Here is an 18,282-nt window from a genome sequence, read left to right as displayed (position 1 = left end):
CCAGGAGAAAAGCAAGAAACACAGCATGTAGGGTATCTTATCAAAAGTACTTTAATTCATAGTTATCTTTACAAAATAATAAAGAAAAGGTATATTGTCCATCTTACAAATGTTAAATATACAAGGGGAATTACCAGAGAAAATTAAAGCTCATCCAACTTTTCATTGTAGGTTCATCTTCCTGGACATGTTAGAAGTTCACGTGGCTTCTGATGTCATTAATCTGTTTTACCATTTCCCTTATGTGTTCTCCCCTTCAAGAAAAGTAAATTCAAGTCAAAAAGCTGTAAAGTCATTTTTGTTCGAGACCACTTAGGAAAAAAAATAATTCATGTGGTAGATAGAAGCAGAGCATGGAAACACTTGCAGGTGATTTTGTTAATTATAGGCATCATACAGACTGCCACAAGGTCTTCAGACAAAAAGCAGGCATAAAAGCAGATTTAGTTTAGTAGTAGCACAAGATGGACCAGTACCATTGTCATAAGCCGGCATGCTTTATGCTTTAGACTCTCTCTACAAACTCCAGCTGGTGCAGCAGTCAGCCCCCTGCCCCCATGCATCAAAGTTAAACTATACCCTACAAACGTGACTAGGACAGCCTATATAAGTGCCAGGGCTTGAATTCTACAGGAGGATCCAAGCTTTGACTTACTCTTCTTTCAGAACGGTTTGGATGCACTTGCTCTGGTAGGCACTGAGGGTGATGCTGGGTTTTCGTGGGCTAGTACCTTTTTCCATCTTTTTCTGCTGGTATTCCTTCTTCATTTTAACCTAGAAGTCACGCACAAAAAGACCCGCAGTCAGTGTTGGTTCTGCCTGCCACAGTGAAAGCCAGTTATAGCTACAAACAGGTGTCACAGTGCAATAAATTCTGATTCTGTGTGGGTTAAAATCAGCTTGCTTTTGCATTCTTCCACAACGTGGAAGGGGGTAGGAGCATGGTTGCACCTGGTCTGGGAGGTCTTTTCCAACCTTAATGATTCCTTGAGTCTACAAAGAGAAAATTAGTGCTAGGACTGAGGAACGGTGTGGAGACTTTCTTAGGGTTTCCACAGGGTTCCAGAGGCTGGTTCTATCTGTATTAGTAATAAGGTTCAGAAGTTATTTCTGCATGATGTTGCTAATTTAATGAAGGCATGAAGCTGCTCTGTGCGGAAGGACTATATTTTAATTCATCACAATCATTGTGGATGAAGTGTCACCAATAACCTACCAGCCAGATATTTTATCTCACCTGTCTGATTGCATTGCTCAAGTGCTGCAGCTGGTCATGTATTGTCTGCAGTTCCTTCTTCATATCTTTTTCACTGTCTGATAGAACAGGAAGCTGAGAGTGGAAGCTACGAAGTACTTTCTTCATCCTTCATATACAAAGCAAGAAATGTTGCTTAATTAACTCGTCTGTTAAGAATAATTACACTCAGACTCCACCAGTCTTCTAACTGTGAAGCATCGTTTGTCATTCTTCCTAAGTCTTAGAGGTTCAAGACTCTACTCTCCTCTTTCAGCTAGCCTCACACAGCATTTCTCAACTGCAAGCGGACTCAGTACTGAAAGTCACCATTGAGCAAAGGGAATTTCAGAAGCTCAGACTTCCAAAAAAACAGTGAGGCACTTTCCCACCTACTGTGTTCTTCTACCATGCTGACAAACATATGTTAACAGCATGTAATCTGTGATGAAACAGAGTAGTTTGCACTCACCTATTCATAATATCTTCTTGTTTCTCTTTGGCTTCCTCATACTTGTCAGCCAACCGTTCAGCCATTTCCCGCAAACTTTTCCTTTATGCAATTGAGAAACATTTGTTTATTTCTTATTTACATGGAAATTAGTCTGTATGTAAAAACAGGCAGAGCCTGAAAAAATGGAGTGGGGAATGACTAATTAAAGCCAGAACTGCCTTCCCTTCTAAGATAGTTTCATACAGGGCCCTATATAAAGTACCTTTTTGCATGAAGTTGCATCATTCTGGATTTTGACTTGATAGATGTAGACAGATTATACTCACTTTTCTTCTCGACAGTAATTAAGATCTTCTAGTTGCTTCTTTTTCTGTCCCAACAGCAGCTTCACTCTTTAAGATAAATATATACATAAAATCGAGCCACCCACAACAACAATCCAGCTGAATCTGTATTTAGGCCACATAGAGAACACACAGAAGTAATCACTACTCCTGTAGTATGGAGACCTAAAGCCACTGAGACAGGGGCAGTGTTAAGAACTAACTCTTCTATTTTGGCCCAGCTTTAAATAAATCAACAACTATAATTGAAAAAAGCAGAGATTTGTTTAATGCAATTTTTCCTTTTAGCAGTTTTGTCATGATTATTGCTGAGGTCAAAGGATTTCCTCTGCCATGCCCAAGCACTGACACACTGACTTCATTCATCCACACCAGAAGAGCAGTAGTTCATCTCTTTTTACTTTTTTTTTTTCAACACATTTTACTCCGTTATAGTGGTTAGTCCAGCAAAGGAGGGTTAGTGCTAGGTACTTCGTGTCATTGTTCCACCAAACACTGTACAGCACTTTTTATGAGGGACTTTTTCTTACCTTTGCTGAATTTCCTCTTTTGCCAAATCTTGTTTCAGTATATATTCTTCTCTGAACACTTGTGTGGCTCTGCTAAGAAGTTGAAGGCATTCTTCAGGGGGAGGAGCAGCATCTTTATCCCCAGATCTGAATAAACAGGAGAGTTTTTTCCTCAATCCTACTTTTCCACATTCCTTGGAAAGGTTAAATTAGAGCACTTACAGTAAGGGCTCTGAGGGTTCAGATATGGAAATGAGGGGCACAAATAAAGCCCTTTGCTATAAAGCAATTTTCCCAATGAGGAAATCATGAGCTCTCTGAAGATGCTGAAAACCCACTGGGACAGCCCTGAACAACCTAATGTAGCACTGCGGTTAGCCCAGCACTGAGCGAGGTGATTCCCCTTCCAGCCTAAAGGGCTACATTATTTGATGCCATGCCTGTACAGTGGCACAAAGCTCCTGCAGAAGCTGCATCCCTGTTACTGTTGTTCAGTCAGGAGCTGATGATGAACACGTAGTATTCCTAAAGAGTCCTCCCTCTTCACCTTCCCTAGGGAATGGTTTTTACTTACTTCAGGAGCAAGGGATTGGCAGTACTCCGCTGAAGGATGCTTTGGATGTGCTTCTCAAATGAATGCTGTGAGTCAGCCAGGATCCGGAGAGGGGAAACGGTTACATCTTTGTCTTCCCTGGTACATAGTAAAGGAGGGGATGCAGGATGGACTGTGCTTCTGCCAGAGAACAGCAAATACAGAACACTCGTAAGCATTACACTACACCAGAGTTTAAACAGTAGTTAAAACTAAGGAACTCATCCACTGTGGGATTAACATATTACAGCAGCAAGTCAGAAGTGGTCCAAGAGGAAATATTTCAATTGTGTGATAAATCCAGCTTTAGACAGGGTGGAGCTCAAATCCCCACATCTTTGGTCATAGCTGAAAAGGTCAAGAATCACAAATATCTTCCTATTTAAAGGTAAAAAAAATAACAAGGCAAGCAAGGATTCAAATGGCAACATGACCCAATCTCTGAAGAGTTTCAGATTTGCAGAATCCTCATCTAAAAGTAAGTAAGAAGACAACAAGGTCAACAATTTTTTGACGCAATGTTTGTCTGAATCCTCATTAGTAGTGATACAGATTAGTTATATCCCCTCTAACCACCTTATCAGTAGTAAGCAACTACCCTGAGAACACTTAAGTGCTCTGCCAGGGATTGTTCAGCAGGTAAACTGCATTGTGCTTCATTGTGCAGAACTCCAGGCTGAAAGGATCAAAAGAACAAATGGGGGAAAAAAAATCTGACTTTTTTTTATAGGACAGTCATGGACTTCAATCCAATTAAGACCCACGTACAAGAGCGGCCTTGTAATACACTCGTAGGTATTTGTGATGCAGATCATCGTAGGCCCCAGGATGTCAGAGACTATCCAAAATCCTCTGATTGGAGCAGGTTGCCTGAAGGGAAGAAAACACAAGCATTACTCATTCAAGAAAAAACATTCTTTGTTCCTGAAAGTTGTTGTGCAAGTTCTTTTGGAGAAGCTCTATTTATAGCAATCAACTTAAGCCAGACCCATATCACAAAGTAAAGAACCACTCTTCTGAAGGAGTCCTGCAAAATAGTTATTCTCATGCCATGCAGTCTGACTGAGTCAGATGTTACCAGGCAAAAAGTCATCCACCCTGAGAGAGGGAGCACCCGTACAACTTAGCTGTGAATCAGCAGCTAAAATCTGCTGTGACCCAGGAAACTTTACCCCCTTCTAGTGCAGGGCACAGACTTCCTCAGGAAAAGACTGCTTCTGCCCATACACAGGTGCTCTGCATACCACCTCGTCTGCTCCAAACGCCACTTCCTCAGGTGAAAACTCACACCCCTGGATATTTGTCACCTGTACTAACTTAGGGAGCCCTTTAGATTAGATGACTGATGTCTACTAATAGAGCATTTTTTTGTATCTTCAATATGTTTAATGAACAGCATTCCACGGAAGCGATCAGGCTGTATTAAAGTGAGATGACACAGCCAACACAAATATCACATTTCCCAGACAATGATGCCTCTTAACCCTGATTAGGGTACCTTACCAGCTAAAAAAAAAAAAAAACAAGCTGTTCTATCAAGGCACAGCTTTGTCTTTTAACCTGTGGGTAAAAGGAACACATCAGTGTTCAAGACTCTTAGATTAATTGAGCCCCAGAGTTCTATTGGGACAGGTAAATGGAAGCAAAAGTTTCTGCTAGTTTGACAGGTAATTTTCAGACATAAAAATTTAGCTCACATATCTAACTGTGCATTAAGGAGCTTGATGCATGAAATGCCTATTTATATTTATTTGAATTCTGTTACGCTGATTTCATTATTTTTAGTGATAAGAATGCAGCAGAAGACAGCTAATCATAAATACTTTTCCAGAAAAACTCACTGATTTGGAAGCAACAGAAAGTTGTTTTTTACCTGCATGGCAATGGTTTCGTACAAAGAATATGTTCAACAAAGCACTTCTGTTCTGCACCCAGCTCCTGTAAACTGTCTTTATCTTCTTCATCTGCAAAGAGATTTGTCTGAATGCAATATCCACTGTGCAGGGTAAGGTGTTCTCAGTATTACTCACACGTTCCCCAGCTTGTTACTAGCAAAACAAAGCTGTTCAGACAGTACAGACAGTAATCCCTTTCCCCCTTTCCTCTATGTGCAACAGAGTCTCGCCACTCACCTGAACCAAGGAATTTGTGCAGTTTGTTGATCCACGTCAACCCCACGCTGTGGACACCAGCTTCATGTGTGCAGTGGTATCTAGAGGGACATTTTGGATCTGAAATTTAAATAGCGAATGTAGTAGATGGCACTGAACGAAGAAAATCTCATTCTGCAGCTGTGTGCTGTTGAATACGTGTATTGACCTCTTGTCCAGCCAGCATTAACATCTCGTTGCAAGTACTGACTAGCGCCTATCCACAAAATGAGCTAGGGGCATCAGCCACGTTGTTAGAATTCTGCATATAAACCAATTACTCTTGCAACACCTGTTACTAACCCGTTGGTGCATTGTTTAGAACTACTTGTATTACACGACATCTCTGTCCACCAAACTTTCAAGGGCAGATCAGAAAAGCCGACCAGCTTTCAGACAGGCTTCTTGTTCAGACAGACCCAAACCCTTTGTCCTGCCCAACCTCCTGCCCCAGGTGACAGGCTGATGAACAGACACCAACTCCTCCTTCAGGATTCATCCTCACAGTGTATCACTTGTTTACACACATAGAACAGAACAAGCACAACAACTTCTGCTTTCTAATCCACAGCTGAAATAATTTAGTGTTTTGTAAACATCAGTAATCCGCCCATGAGTAAACAATAAAGCACATCCCAGCCTTGCTCTTTCTTTTAGTGATCTGCAGTATTTGCCATACTCTTCCAGGTCCTATTTACGAAACAAAGATCTACCAAATGGCTTTTCACACATCAGTGGAGAAGCACATGCCCCCTCATAGATACACTTTACAACAGAAAAGACCATGAAACACCAGTCACCTTTCTGCCATTCATTTTAATACAGCAAGTGGTTAATAAAAATGATACCAAAAAACCCCAATGGTGATAATAGGTACTGAATGTTCACACCTGCTTCAGAAGCAAGGTTCAGAGGTTCCTAAGTTCTTTTATGGCAACTTCCCTTTTACTCTGCAGATTTTCCACAGCTTTATTGAAGGCATCATGCAAATGCTTTTTGTAATGCTGCTGTTTGAGACCAATGGTAATTTAAAAATAACTTGGTCCTGAATTCATTAAATAAAGCAAACAAAAGACAACAACCTGAACCACCACCCTACCTTGATGCAGTTTGATTGGGCAAGAGAAATCAGACTCCAAAGGCTCTTCCTCATCTCCTGATGCCAGTTTCAGTGCAAGTTCCAGCTCAACACATTCAAACACGTACAGGGAAGGAATAAGATCAGATCTTGGGTCCCATGACTTTTCCGACTGTAAAGAGCATTGAATTCTTCTATGAGTCAGCACTTAAATAGAAATACCAAAGCAAATAGCAGTAGGAAAGTGTTACGTAATATAGGCATGTGTAATAATCATTACAGTAATTAGTTTAAGTCCCCTTATGGTTTTCCACTTAAAAAGCTTCTCTCTGACACATGATTTCTTCAGAAGATCCTCTTTAAAATAGCTCATAGCAAGTTTGATTGAAAACTTCTATATCTACAGGATTCACACAAGCAATATTTAAAACAAAAGTGAAAGAGGATTACGGGGAATGGCTGTAGGAGGAGGACTCACTACTTGGTTATAGAAGAACACAGCACCTGGCATTCACTGCGAGGCATTCACTGCTGTCTTGAACTGTGATTGAGGAAGCAAAACAAACGAGACAAGGTACCTGCTCGTCATCCTCTTCTGCATCCAGTACCACACAGTGATAAAGCATTCCCGATTCAGTGGCAATCACCAGGATGTTTGGAACACAAGGCAGGCAAAGGACAGCACAGGCATCGTAGCCGTAATTATCTTCTGCAGCAGGATGCATGGGCAAAGGGCCGAGCAGCTTGCCAAGATTCCCAGTGCTGGAATAAAGAAGATGTGCTCACAACACTAGGTGTAGAAGGAGAGTTCCCCACGACTGCCTGCAGGAGTCTGCTGAATAATAACTATAGAATAAGGATGATTAAAATAAAGAACAAACATGATGGAGTTCTAACACACTGTTCTTGGAGTTACGACTACTAGCACTGCCACAAAGAAACGACACAGAATGGAATACAAGAAAAATCAGCCCAGCATCCATTACAGAGTCCCAGCCAGGTGAAGAGATGGCTCTCCAATGTACAGGCACCCTATGAAACATGAGGATGAACCCACGCCTACCTCTGTATCAGGCTGATGTACGTGAGGAATGTCTCCCCATTTTCATACAAGATGTACAGCGGGTAAGCCAGCACCTCGTCGCTGCCTCGCTGTCCAAGTACGTTCTTTGGGACTGGCACCAGCGGGCCAAAGTCAAACGCCACCGCAGTCTCTCCCAGTGACGCCGTGTAGGCTCTCCTAGGGACAGGTCAGAACAAAGCCTGGAGTCAGCAGTGACTGGGAGAAGTACATCGAATTACTTCTGAACGCCTGTCCATCTGTCCTTTGATATACGCTGCTTGCAGCAGCAAAGGCACGCAGGTAACATCCTTCTTAAAAGGCCTCATTTCTGAAATGCACCCACCAGCCAGCCCAGTTTCACTGAGCAAGAGGCCCTCAAGTTTCTCCTTCCCAGTTAGGCCAAGGAAGAAATAAAAAGATTGTTTTTCTGCATTCCCCACTCAAAAAGCCCTTCTTAATCCTTAAAGATAATGCCTATTTTTCAAACGACTATTCTGATAAACACTGACTGTACAGTTTGTTCCTTCTTTTAGAAAGATCAGGAAAATAGCGCAGCTACTGCGCTAGGAAGAAGTTCTAGCACAGAAGTCTGTGATCAGAAGTCATGAGAAAATTCGTATCAGAATTTAAGGTGGATTTATCACTCATTAAGGACACGACAGAGAATGCAGAGCTTATTCCGTCAAAAGCATTTCAAAATACAAGAAGCCACACAAACCCTTTGTTGATTGTAAGAGTCTCCTCCTCTGAATCTGAAAGAGTAATCACTTTGATGGGCGTCTGAGGTATCTTCAGGCTGTAAATCCTAGAGGAAAGAAACAGCAGTAATGTTCATGCAGGAACACCAGCTGATAGGGGTCAAAAAATCCACCCATCCTATCTTATATTGCTGCTTCTTGTAAGAAGGACAAAGCACAAATACCTAGTGAAAAACCAAGCGAGAGCACAAGCAGCTTTTACCTTATCGTGTTATCTGAAGTCAAGAGCACGATGTGGGGCTCCAGCGTCTCGCAGGGATACCACGCAGCGTGCTTCAGAGTCAGAGACGGCGAGCTTGTGAAGAACCTTTCGGCGATGGGAATGGTGCTGAAACAGAGAGCAGACACAGGCCCAGTGACAAGAGCTACCTCTTCGGGTGGGGGCAAGACGAGCTGTGCAGACAACCAAACGGCTCCAGCAGCGTTAGCAGGGGGCGTTAAATCTGGGCCCTCCCTGCAGCGTGCTGCCAGTGGGCGCCAACCCACCTGCAGTTCACCGTCTCCTTCCCACCCTCGAATTCGGAGCTCTTGCCCCAGCGTTTGGGCAGCTCCAGGACCGTGAGTCCCCTGGTGCCGACGAGCGCCACATGGTGCTGCGTGGGGCTCAGCAGCGTCTGGTACACCTCGAACAGCGGCGGGTTTATGCACAGCAGCGTCTGAGGAGAGAAACGGGGGTCAGTCAGTGCCAGGGGGGGGTCAGTCAGTGCCAGGGGGGTCTGTGCCAGGTGGGGGTGTCTGTTAGTCAGTCGTTGCTGGGTAGGGTGCCCACCTCACAGACAACCTCCTCGTCTCACCTTCCACCCCGCCCCTCTACACACCTCCAAGCCCCCCCACTCCACCTCACAGCCCCACTCCCAGCCTCAAGGACCCACCCTTCGGCCTCACAGCCCCTCTTCCCACCCCACAGACCCCTCAAGCCCCTTCCCACCCTAACACCCCCCACCCCTCACAAACCCCTCTCCCCTGACAACCCCAAATCCCCCTCCCAGCCCCACAGCCCCCCCCTCACCTCAGGGACCTCCCCCGCCCATATTTCAACCCCCTCCCCGGCCTCACCGACCCCTCAACCCCCCCCTCACACCTCATACCCCCCTCCCCACCTGATAATCGCTCAGCCCCGGCTCGGGGCCGCCGAGGCGGCGGAGGCTGATGGCGTGCAGGGCGCTGCAGTCCCCGTCCCACAGCAGCAGGTCCCCGTCCAGCCCCAGCAGCAGGTTGCGGCTCAGCGCCGCCCTGGGACCGGCCCCGGGCCGTGAGGGGCCGGCGACGACGGCGGCGGCAGCCACGCGGTCGCGGAGGCGTCCGAGCACGGAGTGCTGCGGCAGGGCCGCGCGCCACTGCTCCGCCGGGCCCCACTCGGTCGCCATCGCCCCGCGCACGCAGCCACCTCCCTCCCCTCCACACCGCCTCGCAGCCAATCGGCGCCGCCGCCGCGCCCCGTGACGTCAGCGCGCGCCGCCGCTCCGGACTACAAGTCCCGGCGTGCCGCGCGGCGGCGGGCAGAGTGAGGCGGGCGGCGGGCGGCGATGGAGGAGCCGCTGCGCGGGCACCGCGCGCTGTACAAGGCGCCCGGCCTGGCCGTGCCGCCCTGGAAGGAGGCGTACCGCCGGGTGGGTGAGCGCTCACGGGGGCACCGCGGGGTCCTCCCCGCCCCTCGCGGGTCCCTCGGGCGCTGCCTGACGTCCCCTCCCTGTGCTCCGCTCCCCCCCGCAGCGCTGCGCTGAGAGGCTGAGGAGCGGCCGCGCCAAGCTGCTGGAGCGCTACCGCCGGGCCGGGGATGGGGGCGGCACCGGGCCGGGGGCGCTGCTGGTGCCGGAGGTGATGGAGATGGAGTGGCGCAGCCTGCAGGCGGCAAGGCGAGGCGACGCGGCGCAGGTCAGTGCTTGGGGTCAGCCCCTATCAGGACCCCCCCCCTCCCGGCCTCCTCTGGTATCTCTTTACCTTGCCCCAGTGGGTCTGGAGCCGCCTCCCGCAGAGTACTGAGCTCGGGGGGCTGCTCCGGGCCCGCTGGGGGCAGTCTGCGGTGTGTCTGGCTTTCCCCACTGCATGTCTGTGCAAATAGAGGTTTACCGACCAGGAAACTGAGCACAGCAGACTTCCACTCACAGCAACGGGTGGAAGTTATGTGAGAATGTGGGCACTATGGGAGAGCTACTGACTGCTGTGCCTTTCAGATGCTAGAGGACCCCTATGAGCTAGCTGTGCTGGATGAAATCCAACAGGAGTTGATCTTGCAAGGTAACTTCTCAGCACATCTTCTGGCTCCTGCTTGAGTTGCACGACTCCTTTCTAGTAGTTCCTGAGGCTGCAGTTCTCAGTTCTCATATATCACGTGACACAGGGGAAGAGCTTCCTTAGTCTCTGTAGCCTCTCTAATGCACTGAGACCTTGTTGGAGAGTTCTAAAAGTTACACAACATTCTAAGGACTGTGAGGAACTAGTAAGAGGCTAGCAGAGACAGCACTGTGGTGGCTGCGAACTGTATGTGCCTGTATAAATACTTCTATTTCTGTATAAATACTTCTAGAATACTTCTAAATTGTTGGCTGGAAAGTGTTACAGTTGCACACTTGAGATCAGATAAAGGATGAACCATAGGGAAAAACAAGCTAGCAACAACAGCTTCCTCAAGCATAGAAATCCAATTCAAAGAAAGAAAAGTTCAGAACAGCCAGCAGCTATGTGTATGTTTCAGTGCTGCATTGTGTTTGTAACAGATAGCTGAGGATAAACTTGCACATATATATCTTTCAGAACAACTGGTTATAGAAGAGTATGAGCGAAGCCTGCAGTTCGATGAAGAATGTCTCAATGCAATGCTTGATGGCTTGGATGCCAGCAACAAGATCATCTGCCCGGTGTGCAGAAAGTAAGAAAGCCCTCAGCACTGGAGCAAGTCTCCACTCTCCTACAGCAGTTTGTGCTCAGAAACAGGCAAATAGCAGTAGGCAAACAGGCTGCTGTTGGTGTGAATTTCAACAAAACAGAAAAACGAGCAATGTCCTGGCTGTTCAGGTGCTCACTGTACGCTCTTTCTAGGAACACCCTGACTGTGAGTTGTCACTCAATTTTCTGCCAGTGTGGCTTGTACATCCTCACACGGGTAAGCTGTGCTGGGAGTGATGTCTTAAGTCTGCTGTGAAGAGGAAGCTTTAAGTAAGCTACAGACAAGAACTTACGTATAAAATCTATTCTTAACCCATTTTTTCCAGGGTATGACGGAACAGAAGCTTCGGGCACTTCTAGAAAACACTTTAACAGAACACAGCTACAGGTGCTTGCACAACCCAGAGTTCACAGTTACCGGTGGGATGGAGGAGGAAATGAGTCTCCTCATGACCTGTCCGGTGAGTCAAGCGTCAGGCTCCTGTCTGACACCGCGCCTTTCTGCCTGGGTCCATTTCTTGATTGCAAGGGCAGCCACAAGCCCAGTGATCCTGGGGGTTGTGTTGCTGTTGTGTCCGTCCCCCCCCCCCCAAACTTTCTTGGAAGTGGTTTTACATCTGACCACCAGTAATTGTAAAAGAGCTGCCTACCACAGCTTACCTTCCCTGCTGAATTAGGGGATCTTTCAACAAGGCTCCCTCTAGCTCAAGCTCACGAGTTCTTACAGCTCTGCTGCAGAAGTTGAATCCCTTTGCACACAGCATGTGTACCTGCATGGTGGGCACAGGGTCAGGAGCAGAGCATTTCAAATGGTTTTGAACATTAGTAACTGGCTTTGTACGTTACCATAGCTTGTCTAACTTAACCTTACCTTCTGTAAAGGTCTGTGACTCCTGGACGGTTCTCCTGTAGGCTGTTTCAGCTGCTGCTTTTTCACTGGAAGGACTTCAAGATTAAAAACCCACTCAGAGCTGCTACTATCTCTTAATGTATACACTTGTATGTGCTGTGTCAAAATACTTAACAAGGCAGTGCTACTGCCTTAACCTGCACTTTTGATGGCACAGCACGTTTTATAATAAATGTACTTATTTCTAGGCTTGTCATTTTTAACAGTGGTGTTTTTATTGGTGATCTCACAGCTTGCATGGGGCTTTAGCTTTGGTTTTTGGTCAATGACAGCATTTCTGCTGTATCCTTTTGTTGTAAGGAACAGGTAACTGCCTACAGGCTTAACTGCAGTTGTGTACTTCAACCTGGACTATTGGAGGATTTCACTGGAACTGCTTCTGTAAAATATGCAATTTTTCCACCAAGTATTTGTGGGAACTTACCCACCTAGGGAGGAATGGATTCTGATTGCCCCTTATCCCTGCTAGGCTTCTCCTTTGCCTTGTCTTTTCTACTGTACCAAAACTCAGTTTTGAGTCAGTTTCCTCTAAGACAATGGGGTTGCAAAGATGAAACTTCTTGTATGTGACATCTGTTTGAATGTTGTTGTAAGTAGCAAAGACAAGCATGTTTCATACATAACTTGGATACACTTATTTTGAGGCCAAAACTATCAAAACCCTGTAACTAAGGCTGGCTGGTGGGTGAGGGGGGATGGCTTATCTGCAAGGCTTCATTTTGGGGTAGGAGGGGCCTTTAAAGGGATGTTTAGTTCCAAACCTATGCCACAGGCATATGCCCTAGACCAGCTTGCTCACAGCCCTACTACCCTCATAGGGAAGAACTTCTTCTGTAAGTCTCCCCTCTTCCAGTTCAAAGAACACTTACCAGAAACTTGGTTCTCGTTCAGCCACCCCTCCTTCCTCCCCAGCCTCCCGCACAGCTCTGCTGAGCCTTACCAGCTGAGCAACACCATTCCAGCCTAAAAGGTAATCCTGGACAAAAGTAACAAGAAACAACCACTGGAGAGGTACAAGTCAGGTGCCATCAGGTGTTCTGACAGGCTCTTATCATTTTGTTCATGGATGTGCTCAAGCCTAATTAGAAGCAGCTCTTTACTGCACTGCCAGCTGGCGTGCAGCTCCCAGACATGGCAGAGCACCTTCTGCGGTTCTGCTCTGCCAGCAGGACTGCCTGGGACCTTGAGGCAACAACTGGAGACACCAGTTTGAGCAGAAGGCCACAGCTGCTGCCCTGCAGCAATGCTTTTGCCGTGAGCAGCCACAGAATTTGAATCATTCTGCCAGAACTGAAGCATTCCAACCTCCCCGTGGTATTTTTCTGAAGCAGATGTATTAATACTAATCTAGCAGGTTATCGCAGCACGTTCCTGTTTGGAACAACTCAAAGTCAGTGTTTGAGAGCCTAAATTCTGCTCTACAGCACAGGCAGCCAAGACTTCAGTCATACCCCACTACCACAACCTGCCACAAATGAGATTCACAAACATCATTAGCGCAGCTTGGCCAGCAAAATTCCTCCTACAGCCACAACTATGCTGGCAGAAAGGCACGCTGTGTGTTTGGGGGTGCTGGAGTAGCTCTCCTTGGAGAAAACAGGGACAGCACACACCAGCTCTGCAGCTCCAGCTCTGCAGGAAGCTTTATTAACACCATCATGGGCCTGGACACAAACATCATCATTATGGCAACTCTCTGGTCAGCACAAAGAAGAGAGACCACCCCTTTTCAGTGACTCGTTGAACAGACTTTATTCTTCACATTCATTCTTAATTGTATGAAACCCACCAGGCAGGGTGAGGCAATTCTACACAGTAATGTTTGAGAACTTGATCTGGGCAGCAACATAAATACAAAACCCAAAATACAAGTGAGATTCCTCACTCTCCCATGATGTGCACTTCCAAACTCAAAGGTACTTACTCTCCGTAGCTGTCGTGAAGATACATTTGGGCGTTATTGCTGGCTGGAGCACTGCAGTGTAATGCCCACAGCTGAAGATTAGTTTCCTAGCCTAACTTACTGACATTTGACAAAGCTTTTAAGGTCTTCCAGGAATTTAATGTACTCCTGGTGCTCCAGTGCAGTGCTGAGCTCAATTAACTCATCAGCAAACGCGTTGTCCACTCCTCGGTCAGCCAGGAAATCCATCAGGTGATCGTACAGAGCCTGCAAGAGAGCGACAGAAAACGTCCTTAGCAGAGCACACCTGAATACGGGTTGCTGTTGGAATGTCCCAACAAGCAGGGAGACCTCTGCCACCTCCCCATCCCCTCCTCAGCAGGGTGAGAGGCCTGGAGGAAGGGCACAGGGCACAGGTCATCAAACCTTGGGCGTATAAACCCAAAGCCAGCACACAGGCTGCGCCCTGAGGTTGATGAACAGCCTGCAGGGCCAGGAGATAAAGGCTGTCAAAGGCAACGCATCCGCAATACCGAGCTCTGCCTCTCCCCTCTGCACAATGCAGTGGCCTTGGGGGTAAACTGCTCTAGCGGTATCTGGAAAGTGTCGTATTGGATGTAACAATGGATTTCAGAGACTAAATCTTTTACCATCACCATATCATTTTTTTTTGGGTTTCAATCCTACCTAACTATTGCAACTGCAGCACCTTGTTTCAGAACTGAGGTTCCCCCCTTGCTCCTCACAAGAACTGCTGCTGTTCTGTGCAGTACTGCTCACGGCTGCCATACTGCCTTTAAACAGAGCAGTGTCAGCGAGCAAATCATTCCTTTCGGTCTTCTGCAATCTGAGTAGATAGTAAATCATACAGATTCCTAAAGTAATTTGCTGTCTCAAGTCAGACAGAGGGGAAAACAGTAGCGTGGAATATTCTAGAGCACACTGACCAATTTGAATATGAATGCCTCCCAAAGAGATGCACCCGAGGAGTAAAGCTTTCATCATATCACACGTGGCCTCCAACTCAGCTGTAACCTTTTGGAAACCTGGCATTACGAACAGGTAAGCAGATGCCAGATAGCTGGATGTTTGTTATTAGTGTCACTACTACGAAATCATACACAAAGAACCTAGAAAACAAAGACATCTACACCTGGAATCTGTAAGCAACACTGTTCAAATCACAGATGAAAGCAGATATGACCAAGTGTCAAAGCACCTCTAAAATATGTTACAACTGCTAGGAAATGATCAGCTCACAAAACCTGGCAGAGAATTAGCTTCAGCTTATCAGTCCCAGTGCTGCGTGACTGCTGGGACCACATAATAATCCCCAGTTTGCAGGGGAACTACTGCCTTGTGGCAAGCTGGGAGAAAGCAGGGGAATCTCCAGGGTGACGCATCCAGGACAGGACTCATTGGTAAATCAGCAGCAGGAGGAGGCCAGGCAAGAGCAGCTGGAGTGCCCCCTGCAGCCTTCGGCCATGTCAGCACTTACCCAGTCAAGGGAATCTGTATTGAGGGTGTAATTGGTGTCCTTCCAATCTGCTTCTCCCGTGGGCTGAAAGCTGACCTCCCTGATTGTGAAGATGTCGCTTTCCTCCTCTCCCTCGTGCCCAACCTGAAACAGGAAATGAGATGCAAGACATTCATTAGCTCTAATTACAGGGCGCCATCAACCATTGTATCCTGAAGCCTAGAAATACGACACTGCAGGCAAAACCAGGCAAAACCTCAAGACCGGTACTGAGGCCACTCCTCTCCCCTCAGCGTGTGCCTGAAGACGAGCACACACGTGCCCAAGAACAGAGGAAATCCCACAGGAGGCAGCCTGCCAGCTGCTGCTGCCAGAGACACCTGAGGAAAACCAGCAGCCCGACTATACAGAGATGTACGAGTCTCTTCTGTGTGGTTCTAAACCAGTCTTCAGAAGTTTGCCTTGCCTTTGTCAGCTAACGCTGCTTGCACAAGAAATCTGTTAAGATTTACAAAAGAAACCACAGGGGTCAGTCTGAAGCCAAACTCTCAATTCAAATTTCTCCCTTCCCCTTTTTAAATCTCTGCCTCTCTTTGTGATAATGTCTTGTACCAGTAAGATTTGCATGTTACTGCTGCATTGTATTAAATCTAACTCGTTTGGGCCGTTCCTGTTTGCCCCTCTCAATGTGTCACTCTGTTAAAGAAGCCATGCTTCCCTTCTCTAATTTCACTCAGTAAGCTGGCCCACAAGCAGCTGATCAGAAAGGCAGGTCAGGATGTAAGGAATGCAATGGAACATCTCCCCAGGGTTTATCTTTGCAAAGATAAAGCCTCCAAGTTAAAAAACAAAACAAAACAAAACAAAACAAAACAAAACAACAAACAGGTAAAAGGAGACTGCATTTTCTGTAGATTCAGGAAAACCAAGAAAACTATAACCAGCAGTTAGATCCAACAGTGGCAGAATTAATTACACTGCAGTAAAAAGCAGGAAATGCCCGTGCAGCGAGCCACAGCTGGCTACAGCTAACACAGGACCAGCTCGATACTCACCTCATCTTCGGGATAATGGCAGTCAAGAACAAGGGCCTGTTTTGTATCATCTTTAACTACTTCCACAACAAAGTTTGGAGTTGATGTAATATCAGGCTAAATAAGAAAAAAGTTGCATCAGCACTGGAGTCTGAACAAGAGCCCAAGTGACCGCAGCCCAGCACCGCCGCGCATCGCCCTCTTCCCCACGTCCCTTCAGCCTCCTTCCCCAGCCTTGCCAGGGACCAGCACAGCCTCCCCTCCCCGAGGTCTCTCAGCTTTCTCTGCTCTGCATCTGGTCACAGAGGGAGAAGTCACTGGTCACAGTGCTCGCTCAGCACCAGTCACTGCAGACCAAGCCACCTGCCTCAAATTCTACCACTCTTTCACAGTTTTTAGCGGGACTTTGACTAAAAGCCTAATTAAACCAGACTGAGATCCTTCTGCCCAACACCACCATGCAAGGGCTATTGAAAAACAAATCTGCATTTTGCAACTTGATACTCCCAAATATCAACGGGGGGACGTGACTTAACACTTTCTAGCGTTCTACCTTCTAGTTCTGCCTTCTAGTGTTGGGCCTTCCCCCTGTGCTCGTACCCACCAGGAAAGCTCCCACCGCCACCTTTACCTCCTGCTCATCGGGTTTCTGATCTTCTTGCGTGTCTTCATCCACTGAGGGTGGGATGCTGTTGTTGATGTTGAACGTAACCGTTATCCTTCAAAAGAAACCGCAGTAAGGACCTTAAACACACACAAACACCGATTGTGTTTCTCTGACTTAAAAAGTTTGCCTCAGGCACAGAATTAGCGCTGACGAATCCGCACGCCCTGAACAAGGCTATACTACAGAGACGCTCCCTAACGAAGCGGACTCTGATTGCTCTTGTGAGCATTTTTTAGGTTTTATTAGGCCGAATTTGCTGGTTTTAGGGCCGGGGGGAGGCCGCGGCACTCACCTCTCGCCGGCCACCTTGCGGAGCAGCTTGGCCTCCGTGCCGTGCACCTCCAGCTCCCAGCCCCCGGACACCTGAGGCAGCGCCTTGTGCTTCTGGATCTTCTTCTCCTCCTTGATCTCATCCGCCAGGAACTGCGCGAAGGCTTTGTCCCCTGCACACGGGACGAGAAGAGAGAGAGAGAGAAAATGTCACCGCCAGGGGACAGCCCCGGGACCCCCCCCGCCTCCCCTCCACGTGCAGCCCGGGCGCGTGTCCTCCCCCTCCGGTGTCCCCTCACGGTGTCCCCGTCCCCTTTCCCCCCTCACCCTCCGTGTGGAGGCCGCCGCAGCCGCAGGAGACGCCGCCGGCCGAGCCCCTGCGCGGGCGGAGCAGCGCGGCCCGGCCCCCGCCGCCCCCCAACTGCCAGAGGGAGCGGGACGGGGCCGGGGCCGGGGCCGGGAGCACGGGGCCGGGCCGGGGGGCGCGGGGTGGGAGCGCGGCCGCCAGCAGCGGGCGAGGAGCGGGGAGGGCGGCGGCGGCGGCGCGCAGGGCCCGTGCGAGCAGCATGGCGGGGACAGGCACGGGGCGAAGGGGAAGGGGAAAGGGAGGAGGCGGCCCCGGAACTGGAAGCGGGGACCGCGGTTCGAGACCGCCCCCGGCGAATCGGGCGGGAAGAGGGAGAAATAAATTTAAAGTACCACAAAAAATGGGGCAGGAGGGAATGAGCGAACCGAAAGCAGATGAATTATCGCCACAGTGAGGGTGGGGCGCTGCTGCTGGCACTGGGAAGCGAGGATGTGCCAGCCCGCCACAACGCCCCATGCCCACGCTCCCACAGCAGAACCCAGAGGAGGGCTCATAGGGGTCAGAGGCCCACCCTCGGCAGATCCGGAGAAGGAAAAAATTAAAAAGTACCACAAAAAAACACCACAAAAACAAACAAGCAAAACCA

General features: G+C 48.0%; 3 protein-coding genes across 3 annotated transcripts; 1 reads left to right on the top strand and 2 right to left on the bottom strand.

Annotated features, from left to right (window-relative positions):
- Nucleotides 1-28: 28 nt before the first annotated feature.
- Nucleotides 29-9,578, bottom strand: NUP88 (nucleoporin 88). Its single transcript, XM_084299441.1, has 17 exons — nucleotides 9,283-9,578; nucleotides 8,669-8,838; nucleotides 8,385-8,510; nucleotides 8,143-8,229; nucleotides 7,425-7,601; nucleotides 6,940-7,123; nucleotides 6,383-6,533; nucleotides 5,266-5,364; nucleotides 5,007-5,097; nucleotides 3,902-4,003; nucleotides 3,116-3,274; nucleotides 2,563-2,688; nucleotides 2,015-2,080; nucleotides 1,707-1,787; nucleotides 1,238-1,364; nucleotides 656-774; nucleotides 29-254 (listed from the first exon to the last, which is right to left on the bottom strand). Exons 1-17 carry the CDS (start codon nucleotides 9,547-9,549, stop codon nucleotides 191-193), a joined length of 2,196 nt encoding a protein of 731 aa, XP_084155567.1. The 5' UTR covers nucleotides 9,550-9,578; the 3' UTR covers nucleotides 29-190.
- A 103-nt stretch (nucleotides 9,579-9,681) lies between these two features.
- Nucleotides 9,682-12,181, top strand: RPAIN (RPA interacting protein). The gene is made up of 7 exons (XM_084299531.1): nucleotides 9,682-9,792; nucleotides 9,896-10,057; nucleotides 10,357-10,420; nucleotides 10,937-11,051; nucleotides 11,222-11,285; nucleotides 11,395-11,529; nucleotides 11,951-12,181. Exons 1-7 carry the CDS (start codon nucleotides 9,709-9,711, stop codon nucleotides 11,978-11,980), a joined length of 654 nt encoding a protein of 217 aa, XP_084155657.1. The 5' UTR covers nucleotides 9,682-9,708; the 3' UTR covers nucleotides 11,981-12,181.
- A 1,523-nt stretch (nucleotides 12,182-13,704) lies between these two features.
- On the bottom strand, nucleotides 13,705-17,939 carry C1QBP (complement C1q binding protein). The gene is made up of 6 exons (XM_084299566.1): nucleotides 17,657-17,939; nucleotides 17,352-17,502; nucleotides 17,024-17,111; nucleotides 16,414-16,509; nucleotides 15,380-15,502; nucleotides 13,705-14,148 (listed from the first exon to the last, which is right to left on the bottom strand). The coding sequence occupies exons 1-6, from the start codon at nucleotides 17,895-17,897 to the stop codon at nucleotides 13,999-14,001; spliced, it is 849 nt and encodes a 282-aa protein (XP_084155692.1). The 5' UTR covers nucleotides 17,898-17,939; the 3' UTR covers nucleotides 13,705-13,998.
- Between the last annotated feature and the right edge of the window lie 343 nt (nucleotides 17,940-18,282).

Source organism: Netta rufina (genome assembly GCF_964035555.1).
Source record: "Netta rufina genome assembly, chromosome: 21".
Classification (NCBI taxonomy): Eukaryota; Metazoa; Chordata; class Aves; order Anseriformes; family Anatidae; genus Netta; species Netta rufina.
This window is presented reverse-complemented; position numbering and strand designations above follow the sequence as displayed.

Coding starts and splice junctions, on each gene's coding strand:
- NUP88 (XM_084299441.1), bottom strand. CDS start 9,549: ATGGCGACCGAGTGGGGCCCGGCGGAGCAGTGGCGCGCGGCCCTGCCG. Junction 8,511..8,668: donor AAGGAGACGGTGAACTGCAG/GTGGGTTGGCGC, acceptor TCTCTGTTTCAG/CACCATTCCCATCGCCGAAA. Junction 7,602..8,142: donor ACTCTTACAATCAACAAAGG/GTTTGTGTGGCT, acceptor ACCTGTCCCTAG/GAGAGCCTACACGGCGTCAC.
- RPAIN (XM_084299531.1), top strand. CDS start 9,709: ATGGAGGAGCCGCTGCGCGGGCACCGCGCGCTGTACAAGGCGCCCGGC. Junction 11,052..11,221: donor ATCTGCCCGGTGTGCAGAAA/GTAAGAAAGCCC, acceptor CGCTCTTTCTAG/GAACACCCTGACTGTGAGTT. Junction 11,530..11,950: donor GTCTCCTCATGACCTGTCCG/GTGAGTCAAGCG, acceptor CCTTCTGTAAAG/GTCTGTGACTCCTGGACGGT.
- C1QBP (XM_084299566.1), bottom strand. CDS start 17,897: ATGCTGCTCGCACGGGCCCTGCGCGCCGCCGCCGCCGCCCTCCCCGCT. Junction 16,510..17,023: donor AGAAACCCGATGAGCAGGAG/GTAAAGGTGGCG, acceptor TTTCTTATTTAG/CCTGATATTACATCAACTCC. Junction 14,149..15,379: donor ATACAGATTCCCTTGACTGG/GTAAGTGCTGAC, acceptor GCTCTCTTGCAG/GCTCTGTACGATCACCTGAT.